The sequence below is a fragment of the Lagenorhynchus albirostris genome, chromosome 3 (genome assembly GCF_949774975.1).
Source record: "Lagenorhynchus albirostris chromosome 3, mLagAlb1.1, whole genome shotgun sequence".
NCBI lineage: Eukaryota > Metazoa > Chordata > Mammalia > Artiodactyla > Delphinidae > Lagenorhynchus > Lagenorhynchus albirostris.
The window spans coordinates 116,449,375-116,472,806 of record NC_083097.1 but is presented as its reverse complement, the minus strand read 5'-3'; the positions used below and the strand labels follow the sequence as shown (position 1 = coordinate 116,472,806).

At 50.8% G+C, this 23,432-nt stretch overlaps 1 protein-coding gene across 3 annotated transcripts in view; it reads left to right on the top strand.

Annotated features, from left to right (window-relative positions):
* Positions 1–23,432, top strand: part of NRG2 (neuregulin 2) — a 177,639-nt gene that overhangs the window by 101,611 nt on the left and 52,596 nt on the right. Inside the window, exon 1 of one of the 3 annotated variants that reach the window (XM_060143731.1) lies at positions 19,379–19,586. The exons of the other annotated variants lie outside the window; for them this stretch is intronic. Coding sequence (XP_059999714.1) covers positions 19,502–19,586 — 85 coding nt within the window. The 5' untranslated portion in view covers positions 19,379–19,501. Of the gene's footprint in view, positions 1–19,378; positions 19,587–23,432 lie in introns of those variants that run through there. 3 annotated transcript variants of the gene reach the window in all.

The window sequence follows — 23,432 nt, the reverse complement described above, 5'->3', positions numbered from 1 at the left end:
CTCGCAAACCAAAAACATGTATTCTTGTTAAAACCTAATTAATTTAGCACTAGAATGTTTTATTAAAGAGAGTTCAGTTCTGATCAGAAGAAATGGAAATCCACAAGAGATGCTTGAGCCCAGAGAGCCAGGGTCGTTCCCCTGTCCAGGACCAGGGGCCCCTCGAAGATGCTTTCAGTGCCTAACCTGCGGGGTTGTGGGAGATGGCAGCAGAAGGTGGGACAAGGCTCACTCATCTGTCCCAGTGACCCTGGGCACGGCTGGGCCAGGCCTGGGGTGCTCACTATCTTCTCTTCTTTGCTTCCTCCTGCCATCCTGAAGTTGGGAGTCCTTGGCCCAGGGCCTGCTCCCTGGAGCTGTCGGTGCCCATCTTTCTCGTGAGCCCTGTTGGCAGCCAGCACAAGGGGGAAATGACCAACAGGACTGCCACTGCAGCACGGAGACATCTGGTCATAGGGGCCTGGGAACCACTTGTTTGGGGTAGCACTCACATATCTGGGCTGGTGCCCCCTTTCAGGGAGCTTAGAGGTCCCACGCGTGGCCAAACGGATCCCATCAGCCCTCAGAATTTTGCTGGTCTCTTGTTTGTCAGGCCTTGTGAATGACAGCTGGGGCTCTGGGTTTGCCTGAGCCCTTGGAGGTTGATTCCCAAGGGCTTTTTCTCCAGTTAAGTACCAGAGAGCCAGAGCTCCCACGTTCTTTGGTACAGGCACAGGACACGAGAGCTGGAAGAGGCCTCGCTGAGGGGGGTAGTCCATCTAAACTCTTTGTTGGAGAGGAGGAAACTGGACTCCAGAGAGAGAGAGAGAGAGAGCCTGAGACCCATCTGAGGCCACAGAGCTAATCAGTGGCTTAGCAGGACAGGGACCAAGGTTTCTCAGCAAGTCCTGGGAGCTCACTTCTGCCCTGCGCTCACTGTTCTCTGTCTTTCTATTTCAGGGCTGTCTACCACAGACATGCCTAGGAGACCTCTGGAGAACACAAGATACATTTTAATGAGCGATCACGTGGCACAAACAGTGTTTCATAATTGTCATTTGCTTTGTTGTTGCTGTTAATAAACTTTATTTTTTAGAGCAGTTTTAGGTGCCCAGGAAAATTAAGCAGAAAGTATAGAGCTCCATATATCCCTTACCCACACATTCACAGCCTCCCTCGCTATCAACGTGAACATGGCCCGCCGCAGTGGTCCATTTGTTGCAATCGGTGAACCTACACTGACACACCACTATCACCCAAAGTCCACAGTTTACATCAGGGTTCACTCTTGGTGTGCATTCTGTGGGTTTTGACAAATGTGTAATGACATGTATCCCTCATTGCGGCATCATAAAGAATAGCTTCACTTTCCTAAAAATCCTGTGTAGTCTGCCTATTCATCCCTCCCTTCCCCGTATCCCCCGGCAACCACTGATCTTTTTACTGTCTCCATAGTTTTGCCTTTTCAGAATGTCGTATAGTTGGAGTCGTACAGTAAGTAGCCTTTTCAGATTGGCTTCTTTCATTTAGTAATACGCATTTAAGGTTCCTCTGTGTCTTTTCATGGCTTGATAGGTCATTTGTTTTTAACACTGAATAATATTCCATTGTCTATATGTACCACAGTTTATTTATCCATTCGCCTAACTGAAGGACGTCTTGGTTGCTTCCAAGTTTTGGCAATTATGAATAAAGCTGCTATAAATATCCCCGTGCAGGTTTTTGTGTGGACATAAGTATTCACCTCGCTTGGATAAGGAACATAATTGCTGGGTCGTACGGTAAGAGTATGTCTCATTTTGTAAGAAACTGCCAAACTGTCTTCCAAAGTGGCTGCACCATTTTATATTCCCATCAGCAATGAATGAGAGAGTTCCTGTTACTCCACATCCTCACCAGCATTTGGTGTTGTCAGGTTCTGGATTTTGGCCATTTGAATAGGTGTGTAGAGGTATCTCATTGTTTTAATTTGCAATTCCCTGATGGCATGTGATACTGAATATCTTTTCACATGCTTGTTTGCCATCTGTATAACTTCTTTGGTGAAGTATCTGTTCATGTCCTTTGCCCATTTTTAAATCAGGTTGATTGTTTTCTTATTGTGGAGTTTTAATACTTCTTTGTTTATTTTGGATAACAGTACTTTATCAGACGTGTCTCCTGCAAATATTTTCTCCCAGTCTATGGCTTGTCTTCTCATTGTCTTGACATTGTCTTTCACACAGCAGAAGTTTTTTGTTTTTTTAATTGAAATATAATTGACATGCACTGTGTAAGTTTAAGAAGTTCAGCAGTGTTGGGCTTCCCTGGTGGTGCAGTAGTTAAGAATCCACCTGCCAATGCAGGGGACATGGGTTCGAGCCCTGGTCTGGGGAGATCCCACATGCCGCAGAGCAACTAAGCCCGTGCCCCACAACTACTGAGGCTGCGCTCTAGGGCCCAAGAGCCACAACTACTGAGCCCATGCGCCGCATCCACTGAAGCCCCCGCACTCTAGAGCCCGTGCTCCGCAGCAAGAGAAGCCACCGCAATGAGAAGCCTGCACACTGCATCGAAGAGTAGCCCCCGCTCGCCACAACTAGAGAAAGCCCATGTGCAGCAAAGAAGATGCAACACAGCCAAAAATAATAAATAAAAATAAATTTTTAAAAAAAGTTCAGCAGTGTTGATTTGATACATTTATACATTGTGATATAATTACCACCATAGTTGTAGCTAATACCTCTATCACATCACATAAATACCATTTCTTTTTTGTGGTAAGAACATTCAGAAATTTTAAATTTTAATGGAAGTCCAGCTTATCGATTATTTATTTCAAGGCTTGTACCTTTGGTGTCGTATCTTGAAAGTCATCACCAAACCCAAGGTCATCTGGATTTTCTCCTCCATTATCTTCTAGGAGTTCTACAGTTTTGCATTTTACATTTAGATCTATCATTCATTTTGAGTTAATTGCTGTGAAGGGTGTAATGACTATACCTAGACTGATTGTTTTGCATGTGGCTGTTCAATTATTCCAGCACCATTTATTGAGGAAAACATCTCTGCTCCACTGTATTGCCTTTATTCCTTTGTCAAAGATCAGTTGATTATATTTATGTGGGCTCTGTTCCATTGATCTGTTTGCAATACCACACTGTCTGTTTTTTTTTTTTAAAGCAGGGTTTCCTTGGTTTTTTTTTGTTTTTTTGTTTTTTTTTTGGCTGCACTGTACAGCATATGGGACCTTAGTTTCCCCAGACCAGGGATCGAACCCTCACCCCCTGCATGGGAGTGTGGAGTCTTAACCACTTGACCGCCAGGGAAGTCCCCCACACTGTCTTGATTACTGTAAGCTTTACAGTGAGTCTTGAAGTTGAGTTATGTCAGTCCTCTGACCTTGTTCTTTTCTTTCAATGTTGAGTTGGCTCTTCTGGGTCTTTTGCCTCTCCATATAAACTTTAGAATCAGTCTGTCAGTATCCACAAAATAACTTGCTGGGATTCTGATTAGAAGAACTGACATCCTGACAACATTGAGTCCTTCCTGTTCATGAACATGGAATCTCTCTCCATTTACTTAGTTCTTTGATATCTTTCATCAGAGTTTTATACACATTTTGTTAAATTTTTCTCTACATATTTCGTTTGAGGGGAATGCCAATGTAAATGGTAATGCATTTTTAATTTCAAATTCCACTTGTTAATTGCTGGTACATAGGAAAGTGACTGATTCTTGTCTGTTAACCTTGTATCCTGCAACAATGCTATAACCATTTTGTCATTTGCTTTTAAAGCAGAAAACTTCTCAGAGGATGGTAGCTAAACTTTTCTTTAGTTTCATGTACTTTCTCTCCTTTGGGCTTTCCTATACACTGTTTTCTCATCTGGAATAATCTCCTTTCTCTCCCCTCAATCTCCACTCCAGATATGCCTTTCGTCATGCCTGATTAATGTCTTCAAGGTCTCAGAGAAGCCATGTTTTATGCTGGGAAGCCTTCTCTGACCCTATGAATCTAGGTTAGATGATTACCCCCCCGCCACATACACACTTCTCTCCTTCCCTGGAAGATAGAATCCCTGCCCTCAAGAAACTTATGGTTTATTTGGAAGACAAACCACAAAGGTTATAATAATAATAATAATAAACATTTAGCTCTGATCTAAGGACTTTACCTGGATTAACTCATTTAATCCTCACAAATGTAAAGATTGAGAATTGCTGCCCAATACCCTTAGGAATCCTCCTCAGCCTATGAAATAGAATCCAGATCCTTAGGCTGGCATGTAAGCTTTCAGCATCAGGGTCTACATCTACTTCTCCAAGCTAAGCTGGTTTGCTCACTGTGCCTTGTTATAGTCTACACATTCCTGCCTCTGAACCCTTGTGTGTGTTATTCTCCCTGTTTAGAATGTTCCCTACCCCCTTTTTGCTCGGTAGAATTTTACCCATCCATCAAGGCCCAGCAGCATCCATGACCACTCCATCTTCCACAGTTCTATAACACCTGTTTTCTACACCACTCATTTTTATTATGAACCTAAGCCAGTTTACAGGAAGAATACTTATGGAACACTAGACAGGTAAATCCCTACTGCCCTCCGTAGTCTCTCTGATTTTGGTTGAGAGCCTTGCACACCTGTCTGTGGTGTGGTCTCTGCCCTGTTCAATTGCTGTATTTTATTTACAGTCTTCATACATTGACATAGCCAACATATTTGTCATTGAAGTGGTTACCTGGTATTCCATGTACATTCATTGCTTCTCTTTTAGAGCCCTGTGTTGTATATTTTAATTCAATCTTGTTTTCACAAATATTTGCATGCCAGATATGTGCAAGAGACCACATCTCTTGTCTGTTAGTATGGCAGCTGTGAGCTCCTTGAGACCAGATTGTCTTCAGCATCACTGTCTCCCCCACCGTGCTTAGCTTGCTTGGACTAGATGCTCAGAGAGCTCTGCTCAGTTGAATCAAACGTCACAAAGCCAGGCATTTAGCCATGTAACTCACCCCCCACCTCTACCCTGATACAAACTAAACCCGTAAGGGCTAAGATGTGGAACAAGAGAGTATCCAGTACCCTTCTCCAGATGCTTGATCGCGCTAACATTGCGTCTCTCATCTTGTTGCCTCCCATGGTCCCTCCTCTCTCCAGACTGTCATTTAGCTACAGAGATTCAGGGAACCTTGAAGATCATTTTCTCAGGCAGCTAATGTATACAGGTTAAACATAATGACCAGGTCCTGGCAAGTGCTTCTTGATGTTAGTGACACAGGGCCATGTGATGCCCAGGGGGCATGGGGAAGGGAGGGTTAGTGGCCCCCTTACCTGCCATTTCCCTTCCCCATACATGACTTTGAATACAAGCTCTAAACTCACAGAACTGCTTGCTTAATCTGTACTCATACTGCAGAAACCTGGTCTGACTCCTCTGCCCCTGGAAAGGTAATCATTTCAGAAGCACATTGTGATCCCTTCCATAGGCAGCCATAGCTAACATGAAGCAAAACCTTTATGTGAAAATTCTCTAAGATAGATAGATAGACAGACAGACATGGATTGGTTAGAGAGTGATTATTTGCTTTACAAGATGATCACGAAGCGTTTCCTTCAAGTAACAGTTCCATCAAGCACTGAAGTGTGATTCATTGGCCAGCTCTTCAAAACAACGATCTGTGACATCTACCCCAGCCCCTTCCATCCCCCCACGTTGCCTTTTGGAAGTTTTCTCCCTCCTGGCTATTTATTCAGTGTTTGCTACTGGTTGACCCACCCTATTATTCTCAGAAAATTCTTCTCCTAGCTCTTTTCCCATCCACTGTCTTGACCCTTCCTGGCCTCTTACACTGGTGATTTCTTCCTGGCCTCTAAATACAGGTCTCTTCCCACAAGGAACTGCTTCCGCCTTCCTCTTTTCTGTGTACACTTTCTCCCTGGCAGGCCTGCCTGCCCCGATTACTTTAACGATGCTTTTCAACAGTGACTCCTCAAACCTCATCTTCAACTCCCACCTCTTGAGCCCACTCTGGTGCTGCGTTTTCAGATGTCCGCTAGTCACGTCCAGCTGGCAGCCCAAATCCAACCTGTGTACACAACTCATGCAGCTCTTGCCCCCATCTTGCCAACTCCCGTCAGTGTTCTAGTCACTGATGTTCAGAATCTCGGGGCTTGTCTTGGCTGCTTACAAACCACATCTTGGACAATCAGTTTCCTCACCTGTTGTACGGAGATGGTAACCCTCTCTATCTCACTAAGAGGACAGAATAAAGCAAGGTTTGTGGGAACATGTTTTAAGCTGTAAAAGGGTACAAAGAAAAGGTGTAATCGTAGTATTGTCATCTTCGGCTTTTTATGGGTCACTACAACCACTCTGTCACCTTGTGTTACCATTTCCTTCATCCCTAGATCTCTCATCTGTCCTTTTATCTCAATTCTTACTATGACCACCAAAGTTTAAACCCTTTCACTCATTGCCTAGCCTAGTTCTGTATCCTTTAATTCAGTGGTTCTCAGACAGTAGTCCACATAAGAATCACTGAGATGAACTGATGAAAAGTGCAATTATAGTCTGTATAACAAGGGTGCTGGGACAACTGGATATCCACATGGGAAAGAATACCTCACACCATATACAAAAATTAACTCAACATGGATCAAAGATAAAAATGTAAGAGCTAAAAATACAAAACTCTTAGAAGAAAAAACAGTTGTAAATCTTTGTGACCTTGGATTAGGTAATGGTTCTAAAAAAAGAAAAAAAAGACACCCAAAGTACAAGGAACCAAAGAAAAAATAAATTGGAACTCATCAAAATTACAAATTTTTATGCTTCAAAGGACACCATCAAGACAGTGAAAGACAACCCACGATTGGGAGAAAATTTTTGCAAATCACATGTCTGATAAGGGATGCGTATCTGTAACATATAAAGAACTCTTACAACTCAATTATAGAAAGATAAATGACCCAATTAAAAATGAGCAAAGAAAAAAAAATGAGCAAAGGATCTGAATAGACATTTCTCGAAAGATAAACAAATGGCCAATATGCACCAGAAAAAATGCTCAGTGTCATTGTTCATTAGGGAAATGTAAATCAAAACCACAATGAAATAATGTAATATTCCCATTGAAATGTATCAGTGGGTGAATTGTACGGTATGTGAATTATATCTCAATAAATCTACTTTAAAAAAACACATAGTGAGATACTACTGCACACCTACTAGGATAGCTAAACTCAAAAAGTCAGATAATAACAAGTGTTGCCAAAGATATAGAGAAACTGGAAACTTCATAAATGCTGGTGAGAATATACAAGGGTACAGCTGCTTTGGAAGACAGTCTGGTACTTCCTCAAAAGGTTAAACAGCATTACCATATGACCCAGCAATCCTCCTCCCAGATAGGTATATACCCAAGAGGAATTAAAACATACATCCACACAAAAACTTAAACACAAATGTTCATAGAAATGCTATTCATAAGAGCCAGAAAGTAGAAACAACCCAAATGTCCATCATTCCATCATTGAAGAATATATAAATAATGTGGTATATTCATACAGTGGAATATTATTCAGTCATAAAAAAGAATGAAGCACTGATACATGCTACAAGATGTATGAACCTTGAAAAACAATATACTAGGTGAAAGAAGATAGTCACAAAAGACCACATGTTGTATGATTCCATTTATATGAAATGTCTAGAATAGGTAAACCTATAGAGACAGAAAGTTGATCAGTGGTTGCCTAGGGCTGCAGGGGATGGGGGAAGAGGGGTGCTGAAGAGTACAGGGTTTCTTTGGGGGGTAATGAAAATGTTCTAATACTAGTTGTAGTGATGGTTGCATAACTCTGTGAATATACCCCCCCAAAACAGTGAATTTTGTACTTTAAATGGGTCACTTACATGGTATGTAAATTGTCTCAATTAACTTTTTTTGTGTGTGTGTGGTACGTGGGCCTCTCACTGTTGTGGCCTCTCCCGTTGCAGAGCACAGGCTCCGGACGCGCAGGCTCAACAGCCATGGCTCACGGGCCCAGCTGCTCCACGGCATGTGGGATCTTCCCAAACTGGGGCACGAACCCGTGACCCCTACATCAGCAGGCGGACTCTCAACCACTGCGCCACCAGGGAGGCCCTCAATTAACTTTCAAAAATATAGTTGTAAGGAAAAAAATTGATAGTGGGGACAGGTTGCAGAAAACTAAATGCCAAGCTGAGCAATGGGGACTGGATTCTCTAGGGCCAATTTTCTCCAAGTGTGTTTCAGATGCCATCTGCATCAGGATAGCTACAAATACCGCCTGACCCCACCCCTGAGACTGTAACTCGGAATGTATTGGAGGGAATCGGTACTCCACATTGCTGCCAGATGAGCCTCCAAAAGGAGAATGGGGGTTGGGTCACCCCCTTGCTCAGAAACCTTCTATGTCCTCTTATTTCCTTGGCATGAGCTCCAAAAGCTCTGAGCTGCCTGGTTCCCACCCACTTTTCCCAGCCTTCTCTCTTATGACTCCCTATCTGTGTCTTTGATGTCAAAGTGAGATAGTCATCATTCTCTGAACCCTTTCTGCCAGTTCCCACTCTGTGCCTTTGTTCAGGCTGTCCCGTGTTCCAGGAAAGTCTTTCCTATATTCCCATCACATCTTCGCAGTACAAATGTTCCCATGATCCTTTCGTTTTAACTAGATGATCATCTAAAATTCACAGAGTCTTTCATAAACTTTTAGGCTATGTCATTCTGCTGCTTGTAAATCAGATAACAATACTCAGAGTGTTATGAGAGACACATGCAGATCCATCGGCACAGTCTGGCACATGGTAGGAGCTAAATAACTGCGAAGGGAGCCTTGGGACAGAGCCTTCAGGCACAGGATACAGGTGTGGAGGTGGTAGTGCTGGCCTGCGAGGAGCAAAATTCGGGTGGCAGTCTGTCCTGAGGATCTCAGTGTCCTCCCTGGTGACCCAGTAGTCAGGGGCCTGCAGGAGACACAGTAATGTGGGCAGGACTTGCGGGTCCTGGCCACCACCAAGCCCGGCGAGCCTTGGCAGCTCAGCTGGCACCGGCTGCTCGCAGTAGTTGGAAACTGCTGGGTTGAATCCTCATTTCAACTGGTGACCTTGAGCAAAAACTCTCCCCCATCTTATTGTCCACCAAATCACCCCATCCCACAGCAGGAGGGAAGGCTGGAGAGCGACTTCCAGTCTGTTTGGTAATGAGCTCTTAAAAATAAAATGATTGTCAGCTAATGTTTTACAGTGCAACAAGAGCCCCCTTGTAACCATTTCAGTAATTACATTAAGCCATTCTGTTTGTGAGAAGCTAATAGGAAACAAACCATTAATTAGCGTTTTGTCTTTCCTCCCACTGTTCCTTCCCCCTTGAATTATCGGGGCCTCACCCTGGGGCCGTAGAGTTGGAGTGCAACCCCTGCAGGTGGAAAAGACTAGGAGATACAAGGGCCAAGGGAATGGAGAACGATGAAAGGCATCAGAGTCTTTGTGACTCTGGTGTAACAAGGCCCAGGGCCTACCCTGGCCTGGGGCCCACCTGAGCGGTGCCCCGCATGGCTCTGTGTCTGCTCTCTTGGGCCCGGAGTGGAGCAGCCGGTTAGCTGTGAGGCAGGCTGAGCCCGATGTGGGCATGTTCCCAGGGGCCTTGGAGCCTGTGGGTGGGGCGGCCACCTGGGCAAACAGAACTAAGAAATGGGCAGGAATGAATCAAGGACAGCTTAAATATGCAGAAATGTAGCTCATACCTCTGGGCAAAAATAATCCCAAACAGAGTTATGTAATGGATTGGAGGACTATGATAGGAGGGCTGAGGCTGCGAGGTATAGATAGGTGTGAGTGAATGAGGGAGGGACAGAGAGAATACATATAGTGGGAGGATCCTAGGGGATTTGACAGAAAAGCTCATGAAGCTGTTGTCTTTAAGGTGGGTGCGCATGTGTGTACGTGTGCATTTTGGGGAGGGGGTGTCATTCTTCTTTGTGGAGAGCAGCTAGAGGAAGGTAGCTCTAAGTGAGGCTGAGTTCCGGGCCCACGGTGGCCTTAAGGCCACTCCAGATGTGCGGGCTCCCTGGTGCTGAGGTGGTAGGGACAGGGAAATTGCCAGAGGGCCCAGGTGTAGGATGTGAAGCATCCTGATTTCCCTTATAAGTCAGTGTACCTCCCTCTGACATCCATCCTCCCATCCCCAGTTCGCATCTCACCTCCAACCCCTTCTGCTATTGGAATCTTCCCCTTCCTTTATAGGAAGCCCACCTTGACTGACCACCACGGGTCACGCTAACTCTTCCCAAGGAACTTCCAGGATATTTAGAATGATCCTCTCACAGGAAACTATCCATAAATTGCTGCTGCTGTCTTGCACTGTGATTTTTGTCCATCTGTGAAAGTATTATCCTCCCTCTAGACCGTGAGCGCCTGAGGGCAGGACCTTTGTGTCCCTGCAGTGCCCAGCACTGTGCCTGTCACAGAGCAGGGGCTGAGCGAGCAATGTCTGACTCCAAGGAGCAAAAACAAGAAAGCAAAGCAGAGTCTGAGCAAAGTGTCTGGTGCAGATCCCCTCAGGCAGCCGAACGCTTGAAGCCACTGACCAAGACGTGAGCCTCAGGGACTAGGAGGTGGGTTGGTGCTGTTGGACTGATTTGGGGGGCAATACTCTATATAAAAATGACATAAAGGAAGCAGTTGGTTGGACATCATTCAGAACCCAGAACAATGTGGGTAATTAGACAAAGGCTTGTGGTAGGCACTTCGCTGACCACAGTTTTCAGAAGCCACTGCTTCAGAGAGGGAGGGAGAGAGAGTCAGATTCACCAGAAGCCTGGATGTGACTGGGACAGGGTGTCGGAAACGGATTTAGGGGTGAGTATGGGTGCAAGAGGGTTATCGAAGTCACCATCATGGACATCCTCCTCCTTATTGTTGCCATTGTCACGACGGTGGGAGGATGGTGGATGATTCTACGCCGTGGTCTGCAGCCCTCAGAAGACTGAATGGAATTCTGCAGCATCCAATGGCCAGGGGCAGGTGCTCAGAGCTCCTGAGGCTGTGGGGGAGCTTGCTGGTTCCCATGTACATCCCCATACACACCCACAGGCTGGGCTTACAAGAGCAGAGTTTTCCAGCAATGGATGGTTGACCTTCCAAAGGTAGGAGGGAGGCTTCTAGAGAGCCAGCTTTAGGGGCCACAGCTGATGGCCAGGGATGAAATTCCTAGAGATGGGAACACATTTGGAGACTCAGAGCTCTTCTCTGAAGGCTCCTGGCTAGAGTGACCCTTGGCTAGCATTTCGGTTTCCCTTGGTTCACAGTCAAGCAGACATCGAGGCCCAAAGGGAAAATATGACTTCAAGAACCACCAGAAAAAAACTGGCCAAGCTGAAAAGAGAACTCAGGTTTCCTGGCCCTATCTTGATGTCGTATCACTTGGAATGTGTAGACCTTGCTCCTGAGTGAATTATGATACTCCCACTCCAGGGTGCGCCAAGAGCCAAGAGCCTAGAAGTTTCCATGGTTTTTGCTTTGTGGTTAGTGCTGGGACTTCCATCAGCTGTAAACAGGGGCTCTGAGGAGAAGGAAAGCGGTGATTGGGGGCAGGAAGAAGAAAGAGGACAGGGCCAGAGTTGGGTCTTCAGGGTCCTTGAGGGCTGCCACAGCTACGATGAAATTAGCATCTGTGAAGTTGTCTTTGGGAATTTCTAAGAGGTCCAAGTCTGGCATGTGAACCAGCACCCAGACCAGGCTAGGGAAGCTGGGCTGTGGTCCTGGCAACAGCCAAGCCTGGGGTGGCAGGGCAGGGCTGGGCTGGGTAGGGCTAGGCTGGGCAGGACTGAGAGAGAGAAGAGAATTTTTTGCCTCCAGGCTCATAAATGCCTATATTGGGCAAGGCCTCTTGTTTCGTTGGGCGGTGACCAGGAGTCTCTCCAAATTTGCCAGTCTGGCTTGAATTGTCTCCCTCTGCCCGGAAAGGGACTGCAACCTTCTAGATGAGCCCCCTCAGTCCTCAAGGGGGTGGGGATGGACACTGGCCCCTCCAGCCTGACCTCCCAGAGAGGATGGAAAGATGTGAGCCGATTCCATATAAGAGGGCTGGCCCCTCACTATCCCTGCTACACTTGGACGGGGCCCGCAGGGTGGGGGACAGTTACTTCTGGGAGCGCTGGCTTTCATGGGTTGCTGATGCACACAGTCACTGTGTCCCCGAGATGATGTAGACAGTAGCTAAGCCCTTGTGCATGGTCCCCACAGCCCCCAGGCCAGCAAACAAGTCATTATGTCGTTATAAATTATGTACGTTCACAGGCCTCGGTGTGTAAGTGCCAGTTATTATTATTGCTGTGTAATTACACAGTTAGCTTAAAGAAGAAGGCAGGCAGAAGGACTGAATCACACCCCTTTCCCTGTCTACTGGGAAAGGTTAACAGGCTCCCACCTCCCACCCCAGGGAGAAGTGTGGCTCTGGGTCACACTAGATGAAGCGCCAGAGTCTCCCAGGTGTTTCCATGCAGACGGGGCAGTTTGCCCCCAGGCTGTGCCTTGGAAGAGGCTGGCAGCAGGAATCCAGGGCAGCCTGGCCCCCCGCAGCGGGGCCTGATACCCGGGCCCCAGGCCTTGTGCCAGCCCCTGATTCCCTCCCTGCAGCCTAACAGAGGGGCTACTGACAACAACTCAGGGCTTCTGCCGGGCCAAGTGGCCACAGAAGGAAAGAGCTAAGGGAGAGCGTGCGGCTGGGAGAAAGGCCTGCGGACCGGTTCCCTTCCCCATCTGTCAGACTGGGGCCACTCACTTGTCTGCTCCCAGCCCCCTCCCCTCTTGCTGGTAGGCGTGGAACCCTTAGGTTCCTCACACGGGAGGACCTCTCAAGATCATCTAGTCCAATCTCACATTTTCAAGACGGGAAGGCAGGCCAGAGAGGGAAAGAGACCTGCCCAAGGGCACCCAGCAGGTGTCTAGGGACACTGGAAGTGGCACCTAGTCCGCCTCCCTCCAGGCCCACATTTCTTTGTCATCTTGATCACACACCCCCACCCCCACCCTCATCACTGGGGCTGTTCCAGCTTCTCACTTCCTCTCTCCATCCTGCTTCCAGCCCTGCCCAGGCCTGCCTGTCGCCTCACCTCTCCCCTGGTTTGCTCTCCCATTGCTGCCTCGGCTTTCTTCTCCCGGCCCCTGGAGCCAGGGGCGTCTCTCCACCCTCTCTTTGGCCAATGCTTTCTTCTCTCTCCTGGGCCCTCCCATCTTGTCCTGGGGCTCCTCCTGGGATGGGCCTGCCCCTTCCCTTCCACCTCCTTCTCTCTTCCAAGAGGGGCTGAAAGGAAGGATAAAGTCCCCAGCAGGAGGCATGAATTCTCTCCTGGGTTTGGGATTGGGTGGGCTGAGGCAGGAAGATGCTTCTAAACAATGGGAATGGAAGCAGAGGTGCCCACCCATCAGCCCCCCAGTCAGGCCCAGCTCAGGCTCTGGAACAGCTAACCTGTGTCCCCGCAGGAGCCGAGGGAAAGGGGATGGGGTCAAAAGGGCATGGCGGGGAGGCGTGGCCCTGCACCTTGGCACTGTTGGTGTGGGCCTTTGAGGCTAGGGAGCTGCCCAAGGCTGAGCCCTTTTCAAATGTCTTCATTCTAGAAGATCAGAAATTAATTTCCTCATCCGCGTAGTGGAATCTCTGTGAGAAAGGCCTGTGGGCTCTCTTTTGTTCTCCCCTCGAGGAGAAACCAAGTCTTGATCAGAGCATCACAGTCTTAAGAGGACTGGTTTGGAGCCTGGGTGGGATGGATGACTGATTTCAATCTCTCTGCGGTGCCAGGGCTTAGGGGAGTTCATGCACCTAGGTGTGGGCGCCAGTGTGTGTGCTGAGCGGGCAGGCACAATTCGGAGGGGAATAGCCAGGGCTTGCAGGGCTGTGTGTGGCTCCAGAGGCGTTCTCACCCGGCAGTCGAGTGTTTTCTGCAACGATCTCGAGCCCCTCACTCCCTTGATCACCCAGCTTCTGGTGGCCTTCCCAGGCTGAGGGGCAGGCAGATCTGGGGGCCCTTCTCCTCGTTTTGTAGCCTGAGTCCCTGGTGAGCTGGGAACTGACCTGCTCAGATGAACCTAATCTCAGGGGCAAAACTGGGCCCAAGCCCAGGTGTCCTAGCATCTAACTCAGCCCCTCCGTTTTGTCCAGACTGTGCACCTCGCTTCTCTTTGGCTGCCCGGTTCTCTGCAGGCTGTCAGAGAGAGGTGGTAGCATGAGCGAGCTTGTATGGAGGAGAAGAAATCTGTCGTTTATAGAGCAGCCCGGCCCCCCGCGGCGGGGCCTGATAGCCGTGCCCCAGGCTTTGTGCCAGGCCCTGATTCCCTCAGGGGCTGAACTGTGCCTGTTTATAGGGATGCTGAAGCTGCAGGCCGGGTACAGCTTCTGGGAGAGGCTCTCCCTGGGCCTGGTGGGCTGGGACTGGCCCTCAGGCGCTCCTCAGGGCACACCTGGCTCCAGCCAGGATCCCCCTGTCTCCTAGAGTCATGGGGTAAGGGGCTTCCCAGGCCCTTTCTTGCATAATCCTCCAGGGTGACCGGGAAGTTCTCCGGTCCTACAGGGAGTGGCATATTGATCTGTTTCCTCCTCTGGCAGCTTCACTGGGTGGGGAGTGAGGGAGAGGAGCCTCACAACTTTGAGGCACTAAAACGGGAGTGGCTGAGAGTAAGAGTAGCTTCATCTTCTCCAGGGACTTTTAATTCCCCGGGCGAACATGCAGTGGCTCAGGGCTGGCTCAGGGGTGCCCTTTCTTGGGCTGGAGGTGGCCCTAAGGAAGGGCATCAGGCTCTCCCTGGCCTGAGGTCACTGACACTCTCCTGGAGAACCCTACCAAGCAGTGAGTCCAAGGGGAGGGGTCTCGGTCCCTGAGACCCCTTTGCAGGAGAACTTTACAGGTAACCCTTGGAGCCCCAAAGTCTCAGGTGGAGAAAGGGGTAGTATTTTTTTTCCCTTTTCACTCAAAGGCATTTTTGCACATGACTCAAACAAGTCTAAACTTTGCTAAACGTCAAAGTTGGCCTGTGGTACAGCCTCAGAGTGGAGGGGAAAATGTTAAAAAAGGAAAAAAAAAAGTTTGTAAGCCAGTTAAACATTGTGTTATTGCTCCTTAAAGGAATTGAATTAACTTGTTACGTTACTGTTAGTGTCCCATTGTGAAACCAGGGTTGGGGAGAGGCTTCTTCTCTGGGTGATGTGGTCTCTGGGCCCATCCCCAGGTTCAGCTCGCTCCCACATGAGGTTGTACAGGGCATTGCACAACCTGTGGTAAGAAGGAGGAGTTCCCATGGCAACAGGTCTGGCTTCCAGGGTCATTTTCAGGCTCATGGCAGGAGCCCTGGTCCAGGCTGGGGATGCTCCAAGTGCCCGCTGTCCTTCCAGGAAGGACAGGAAGCCTTTGCTCCAGGAACTGGGGGGCGGGGCCATGGGAGCCCTGCCGGCACACCTCATGGTGCCCTGTGACTCTCCACCTGCCTGTGACCAAGTCATCGAGTAGCCATCACAGGGCTACGGGGACTGTGCAGGGCCCGAGGCCAGTGGGTGGCCTTGAGGAGGCCGTTTCTCTACTCTCTCCTTTTCCACATCTTCTTGAGCAACACCGTGGAGCTGTGCTAAAGAGTCTGTGCTCTGGGTACCCAACCGCATAGGTGCCTCACCCCTCTCTGCCACTTACTAGTCGTTTGACTTGGACAAATAAAAATAACTTCACCTTTCTGTGCCCCAGTTTCCCATTTTCCTCCGCAAAATGGGGATAATGATACTTATTTATAGTGTTGCTGTAAAGAATTAAGTGAATTAATACTATAATGTCAGCTATTCTTTCTACTACTGCTTCCGTCGCCTTTGCCCCCTGGTTCAAGCTCTTACCTGACCCTCACAATGTTCAGAGCCTGTCCCCTAGTAGGCTCTATTTAATAAAGATAGTTAATGGTTGACCTGCTGAGTGCTGTGAGCTCTGGCTTGCACTAGGTGCCCAGTAAGTGTTTGCCATATTAATTATTAGTAACTCCCATAGCCTCCTCATATCAACCTGGTCTGCTCATGGTCTCCTGAGCCAGTGACCAGCGACTGCTTCCCCTAGGTCTTTGCCATGTCTCACCCACTGGAACCCTTCCCCTGCCCCCTGTCGAAACCCTCCCCACCTTGGAAGCCCTTCTTCAAGCCCCACCTCCCTCAGGAGTATGTGTGGATATCCCAGCCCATGGAGAGTGCTCATGCCCCCTTGGAGTTGCCGTGGCATTTCTGACTCGTATCGTGCATCGATACTGAGCCATGAGAGCTCTGGCTGCAGGCTCCTACTTGCAGCCATGTTGTCTTGCCCCCTTGGGCCTTTCTTCACTAGTGGGAGGGGGTCACTCATCTGACCCACAAGGAGGTACAGGCCACCTCCCATGTGCCAGGTGCTGGGCTTCCAGCCCTAAAGGGGCCTGACTCTAGCGGTGGAGATTAGAAAACGGGGACTTCCCTGGCGGTCCAGTGGTTATGACTCTGCGCTTTCACGACAGGGGGCGCGGGTTCAATCCCTAGTCAGGGAACTAAGATCCCCCCCGTGTGGTGCAGCCAAAAAACAAGGGAGGGGGGACTAAAAACAATACACAGTGATGTATTCTTTTTTTTTTTTTTTTTTTGCGGTACACGGACCTCTCACTGTTGTGGCCTCTCCCGTTGCGGAGCACAGGCTCCGGACGCGCAGGCTCAGAGGCCATGGCTCACGGGCCCAGCCGCTCTGCGGCATGTGAGATCTTCCCGGCCCCTGCATCGGCAGGCAGACTCTCAACCACTGTGCCACCAGGGAAGCCCCACAGTGATGTATTCTTATAGAGATACATAAGAAGTACTAGGAAGCAGAGGATCGGATGATTGCCGTCTCCCACCCCTCACAGACGCTGCTTAAAAGCTTTTGGAAGCAGACCATTGCTCTTGGGATAAACCCCAATACCATTACTGCGCCTACAGTATCCTGCTTGATCTGACCGCTGCTCGCCTTCTCTCCAGGCTCCTTCCACACGTGTGTACCACCCCACATCCCCCCATACCCCAGGTGCACACACACTTACCTTACATGCAGATAGATACACATACCCCATACACACACTTACACACACTCAAACGCGTACACCCGTATACACACGCATACACACTCCTCAGCACACTGACTATTTTTTGTTGTTGCAAAGGCACAAAAGCTCCTTCCTGCCCCACAGCCACTGGAGGTACTGTTGCTTCTTCCAGGAATGCTCTTTCCCACCTTCCTTTAGTCCAGCCAACTCCAGCTCATTCTTTGAATCCCAGTTTAAATATTTCCTAGGGAATGACTTCCCTCACTACAATCTGTTTCCTCTATCAACCTGTATGTCAACATATAGAAACATTTGTTGAGCGAGCGTCTCTTCAGCATTTAACACAAATTTTAATTAATTCATTATTTGTGTAATTAGTTGTTTGTCCATCCCCACCAAGACTGTAATCTTCATGTAAGTAGGCCCATGTTTGTCTTGCTCACAGCCAATCCCCAGCACACAGCACTGGGCCTGAAACACAATAAGCCTTACTACATATTGGCTAAATGATTGAACAGAGAGGGTGGCCAGGCCAGGCTAGGGAGGCAGGAAGGGGGGAAGGCCATTCTGGGAAGAGAGATTAGTCTGTGCAAAGATATGGAGAGGAGACAATATGGTGTGTTTGGCTTGTAAGTAAATGTGGCTAAGGCACAGGATTAGAGGCTAGAAGGCTTTGAGCTGGGGCCCAATGGAACAGGGCTTTGGATATCAATGAGGAGCTTAGGTTTAACCTGTAGGCAGTAGTAAGTGATCTGGTTTGTGTGCTAGCAAGCTCACTCTGATGGCCTTGAGGAGGTCAGAACTGAGAGGGCAAGACTTCAAGCAAGGAGACCAGAGTCTGTGGGACAGGAGGAGAGAGTAAACTGAGGCAGTGACCGGGTGGCTGGGGAGGGATGGATGTGAATGCCAACTTGGAAGCTGAACGAATAGGGGAGGAGAGAGACCTGGACTCTGGCTCTGCCCAGGACCCCTCGCTGCCCACCTCACAGAGAACAGTGCTACCTGAATTGAAGTGAGTGCTCACTGTACCCCAGTTGGGTTGTGGGAGGAGGGAGATGTCTTACACTTGGTCTTCCCAGAGCTGGCCCCTGATGGGACAGGCTTGAGGCCCCAAGAGCACTAGAGTTCAGCCGTCTGCGTGGACATTGCCTGCATCTTTTCTCTTTCTGTGTCCACCCCCCCCATTCCCCCACCCCCGCCCCTCCGCATTTGGCCTCAAGGTCGGCCAGGCCCCCAAGCAGCCCTGGAGCCTCAGAGTCTCTGGCCTTGACCCAGAGCCCTAGCCTGCTCCAGGCTCTCCTAAGGAGGACACTGTCCAGAGAAGCCTTGGGACCCTCTCCTGAGGAGACAGAGGACTGGCTAAGATGATCTTTGACTCTGATTCCAGTTGGGATGGCTGTAAGGGGACACCTCAGGCAGAGTGAGGCAGGCAAACCGCAGGCTCAGGCTTTCTGGGAGCCAGAAGAGGGAGAGCCTCTTCTATGTAACCCTTTCAGCACCACACCCAGGCAGGAGGCAGGACGCTGTCCTTTCTGACAGCCCTTGTCCATTGGCTTGTGCGAGGTGTGCTGGCGGGCAGGGGGGTTCCAGTGTCTGAATTCACCATCACAGGCCTTGAAGAGAAGAGCCAGCTGGTGCTGGCAGCCTGGGCTGTCAGTGTGTGTGCGGGAGGGAGCGCTACCAGCCACCTGGGACACCCAGGTTTCTCTCTGGCTGCAGGCTGCGCTGGCTGGGAGGGGCTCCTGGGCCACAGACCCCTGCAGCCAGGCACAAATGGTGCTCCATAAACGGTATTCCCCCGGCTGGTGGGATCCCAGGGGGTTGCAGCCAGACCTTCAGGGATGAGGAGGCACCGGCACACTGCCCCTAAGGTCGGGGCGGGCGGGCAGGCTGGTGGGCGCACGAAGCAGTGGAGACAGACTGCAAAAAGCAGGAGTGCTTCCCATTCCGCTGGGCTGGTCAGTGGGCTTCATTTCGGTCCCTCCCTGGGCTGTACTCTCGCTGTCTCCCCACCCCCATGCTGTCCTCAGCCTGGCCCTCGCTGGGGGATCTCTACTCCCCCTCCTCAGTCACGTCTCAGGCCCCCAGCCCAGCTCCAGCCCTCTCTCCGGGCGAGGAGGTCGTGGCGCTCTGTTTGGGCGCCGGTCCTGCCTCCCTCGGTGGGCCCCGGGAGGGGTCCAAGGCCAAACCCGGCCACGCTCAGCCCCGGCAGCCGGAGCGGGTGGGGGTGTGGGTGGTGAGGGCGTTGGGCGCGGGAGGGGAAGAGTTAAGGCTTGGCGCTCCCCTCCCCCGGAGGGTGTGACCGCCTATAAGAAAGGCGCCGCGCTCCGGCACTGGGGCTGCAGGCGGCGGGGGCGCAGCGCGGCTGCGGAGAGCTCAGGCCGTCCCCCTGCCTCCCGTGCCTCGCGCCTCGCATCTCGCGTCGGTCCCATCACCCGGGACCCGGGGCAGAATGTCGGAGTCCAGGAGGAGGGGCCGAGGCCGCGCCAAGAAGCACCGAGAGGGGAGGAAGCTGGAGCTCGAACCCGGGGAGAAAGGTAGGGCACCTCGGCGCACCCAGACACCCCGTTTCCCTGGGAGAAACCTGCCGCCCTCTCACCCGCCCCCAGCGTCTCGCGGGTGAGTCCGGGGCTGTGCGAGCGGTCGCCGAGGTGACAGGCACCGAGGGGCGCGGGTGCCTGCGTGCAAGCGGGTCTCCGCGGCTGGGCAGGCAAGGGACTGCGCACTCGGAGCCGGTCGGTGGCTGTGCGCGCCTGTCCCCGGGCCGCCGCGTCCCGACGGAGCGGGGCGGGAAAGAGACGCGACCCGAGCGGACCGGCCTGCCGCGAGGACCCCGCAGCTAGTAGCAAAGTGGGGCTGACCAAAAGACAGCGGACAGGCAGACGCGGGGCCTGGCCTGGCCGCAGTGCTCAGGGAGCTGTCACTGTCTTCCCGTCCTCAGAGTGTGTTCTGGGCTCGCTGCCACCCATGTGCCACACCTCCATGAGTTCTGCTCAGCCATTGGAGCAAGGGCAGCATTGCCTGCCACCTCCTGAGAAGGGATGCCCTGTCCCGGAGAGCCCCAGGGAGTAGGGAGCCCCTGCTTCAGTGACAGGTATTTCCCTTAGGACTGGACCAGGCATCAGGCAGTTGTCCCCTTTGGTCTTCAGGAGTGACTCCCTTGGGTTCTGGGAGGTGAGAAGTTGCTCTGAGTGAGCAGCAGAGCCTGTGCTGAGACCCACTTTGGTGCCCTCCCTGGGCAGCTGCAGGGGGGAAGGAGGAGGGGTCTCCATTCAGTGCACTGGTCTTGGGCTTCTCAGGGATGGGCCTAAGGTGTGCAGGTCCTCCCCTCCAGAACTAGGCTTGCACTATTGGGATGCAGTTGGGAAACCTCGGGTTCTCACTTTTTTCTTTTTCAGGCAAGCATTTCGTTAATGCCTATTTGTACTTGTAAGCAGGCCAAGCATGTTCAAATGGTTCATCTCCATTTAATCCTCATAATAATCCTGGGGGTAGGTGGTCCCAGCCCCGTTTTACAGAAGGAGCAACTGAGGCTTTTTGAGGTTAGAGTCACAAAGTAAGTTCCAGAGATAGGTCTTGGGGCTTCCAATCAGCATTCCTGGACAATGATGCCTATTTTAGTGTCTCTGTCCCTCACCAAAGTTCCTGCCAGAGCTGCAACATAAAAATGTCTTCAAAAGAGCACTGGACTGGGAGTTGGGAAGCTTCAACTGTGGTTGAGAATTTGGCCAAATTCCTTTCCTTTCCTGAATTTCTGTGTAATGCGAGAGAAGGGGTAGCAAGGTAGCCGGTGAGGTCTCTATTGGGAAGAGCCTAGGAGTTAAACACTGCCTTCAGCCCAGTAGAGAGAAGAAACTAAGGGAATTTTAAAGGCCAGGCTATGTTCTCTTCTTCATAAAGAAAGCCTCTTTGCGCGTTTCTGCCGGATGAGTGTGTCTAGGAGTCCTCTGTAAGGTGATGGACACTGTGGGTCTGCCCTGACCATACTAACGCGAGGCAGCTTAGTCTAGGTTCGTGTAGTGTGGATGGCCTCCAATCTGAGATCTGAAGGAATTCAGGGTGCCTATTTTCAGGATCAGAATGCATGGCTTTGGCTCAGTGAGCCACTCTCTTCTCCCACCCCACCATACACATCCTAATGTGGGTACCTTGGAAGGCTGGCTAGTTAAGGGCACCCTTCCAATGTCAAGGTTGCAGGAGCTGAGCCGGTAGCAAGCCACATGGACTTCAGCTGGTGAGAATCAATAGCGCCGGGAAACGAGCAGCTGCAGAGGGTAGAGTACGCGTTGGGGCAGAGGTGGGAGAGGGCTATGAGTAGAAGATGCCACGGGCCTCTCAGTGATCTCTTCCAGCATCTTCTAGCCCTGTGAGAAAGTCCTTCTTGATGCCTAACTATAATCTTTCCTGCTGTCTTTTCTTCTCTGCTTTCTCTTGTTTCCTGCTTCCCTGTGGGCAGCTCTTCAGAATGCTTCTTTCAGGGAGTTGGCTGATCAGTAGATACCAAACAGACCAAAGGCGTAAGCTAGAGGACTTTTGGAGACCTGGGACACTGTGGAATGGGGGGATCATAGGGGACGATCATGCTCTGAAACAAGATATCAGAAGAAACCATGTCAGTGAGAAGCAACAGTCTTAAATCCCTGCTATGTAACTGGGTGGGTCTGATTTCAAACCTGGTAGGATGAGTGCTTAAGCCAACAGTGGCCTACAGAGCGGGAGGCCTCCCTCACAGCTGCCCATCTGAGGCTGCAGGGTCCTTCTCTTTTATGCTGAGAGTGCCCCCGCCAGGGAGAACACGGACACTGGGCAGCTGGAGAGGGGTCTTAGCCAGGGCGGAGCCACATTTGGTTGAGAGATTGGGAGGTGCAGACATGGAGAGTGTGAGCAAGTTATCCATTAAAATCTTCAGCTTAGACGGGGGAGGGAATCTGGAAAGTGGGAGGGAGAAAGGAGGGAACATTAATTAATTGGCTCCCCTGTCCCTGACCATACATCCAGCAGCCCCGTCTCCTCCTTGGCAAATAGCAGAAAGGGTACCCCTGTACTAAAACCCAGGCCGGCGTGGGGAAACGGGCACAGGGGTGCCGGGGGGGACTGAACTGCAGGTGTGAACTCTGCCCCATGACTCACTGAGAATTCGCAGGGCCAATGCCTGGTATCCCTACCTGGGGCTGGGTCCTCCTCACCCCCCATTTTCCCTTATCCCAGGGGACTGGGGTAGGGGTGGCTCGTTAGCCTTGCCAGCCTTAGCAGCAGTGTTTGGGGGGAGGGGTGGATAATAAGCTCACTCACATACCTGGGGTCCAGCCTCTGTGTGGCCCCGGGCACTGCCCTCCCTCTCTCTGGGCCTCAGGAAATGTGCTCTGCTCTCAGCTCTCACCTTCTCCACAGCAACGGCAGAGCCTCAGCCCTCAGGCCCTGTGTCTCTGAGAATCCTGAGAGGAGGAGAGCTATGGGATTAGGGTGGGAGGAAGGGGGAAAGCTGGCCCCAAAGAAACTGATAACCCCTGAAAGTGCTGTGTTGTTTTGAAGAACGACTTTGGAATTTGATTCTAAGTAACTGGCCTTTTCCATGTGCCCCCTGAAAGTCCGGTCAGGGTTTGATGGAAAGTGTCCTTCTGTTGGAGCTCCCATGTGAACTGGACTCTGTGTCTGCCCACAGTAGGGCAGGGGACAGGCTTTGGTCTTCATGGGGATATGAAGGGGGATTAGCATCACTAGCTGAGCGTTCTGGACACATCTCATTTGAATGGGCGCAAAAAATCCTTGCAAGGTCTTTCTCTTTCATCTTTCCCATCTCCTGCCTTTGGTGAAGATAGCGCCCAGACTTCTAGGATCAACTCCTGTCTTTAGGCTGTCCGGGGTCAGGTCAGAGGTGGTCACGCGCCTGCCTACGTGTACGTGGCTGAGCCACATCTGGCAGTTGTTTTTGGCAGCCTCTGCCTCTGGCCTTGGCCCCTGGATGACCCTGCTGAGCTGGGTACCTGGAGTGGTCCTCCTGGCCCTCTGGGGCTCAGCCTGTGTCTCACACTCTGCTCCGTCTCCCTGGCACCTCAGGGTTCCTTAGGAACAAGAACAGCAAGCAGAGAGTGACTTTGTACTGCCCAGCAGGCTTTCATCCTGAGAGCTCAAAGCAGTTCACACCCCAGGACTTATAGGTCCTCAGCCCAGGTCCCAGACACTCAGCGGTGGGGACGACGGGGCAGAGAGCCCTGGTCTTTCCAGATTGGCCCAGCAGTGGGGCTGGGGGCACACAGTGAGTCACCCACTGTGGAGGAATCAAGTGGCCAGTAAGTCTGGGATAGAAGTAAAATTGGACCGAGGGCTTCAGGCTGCAAACAAAGGGGATAGTTTCCTTTAAAAGAGTATGAGCTGGTGGGGCT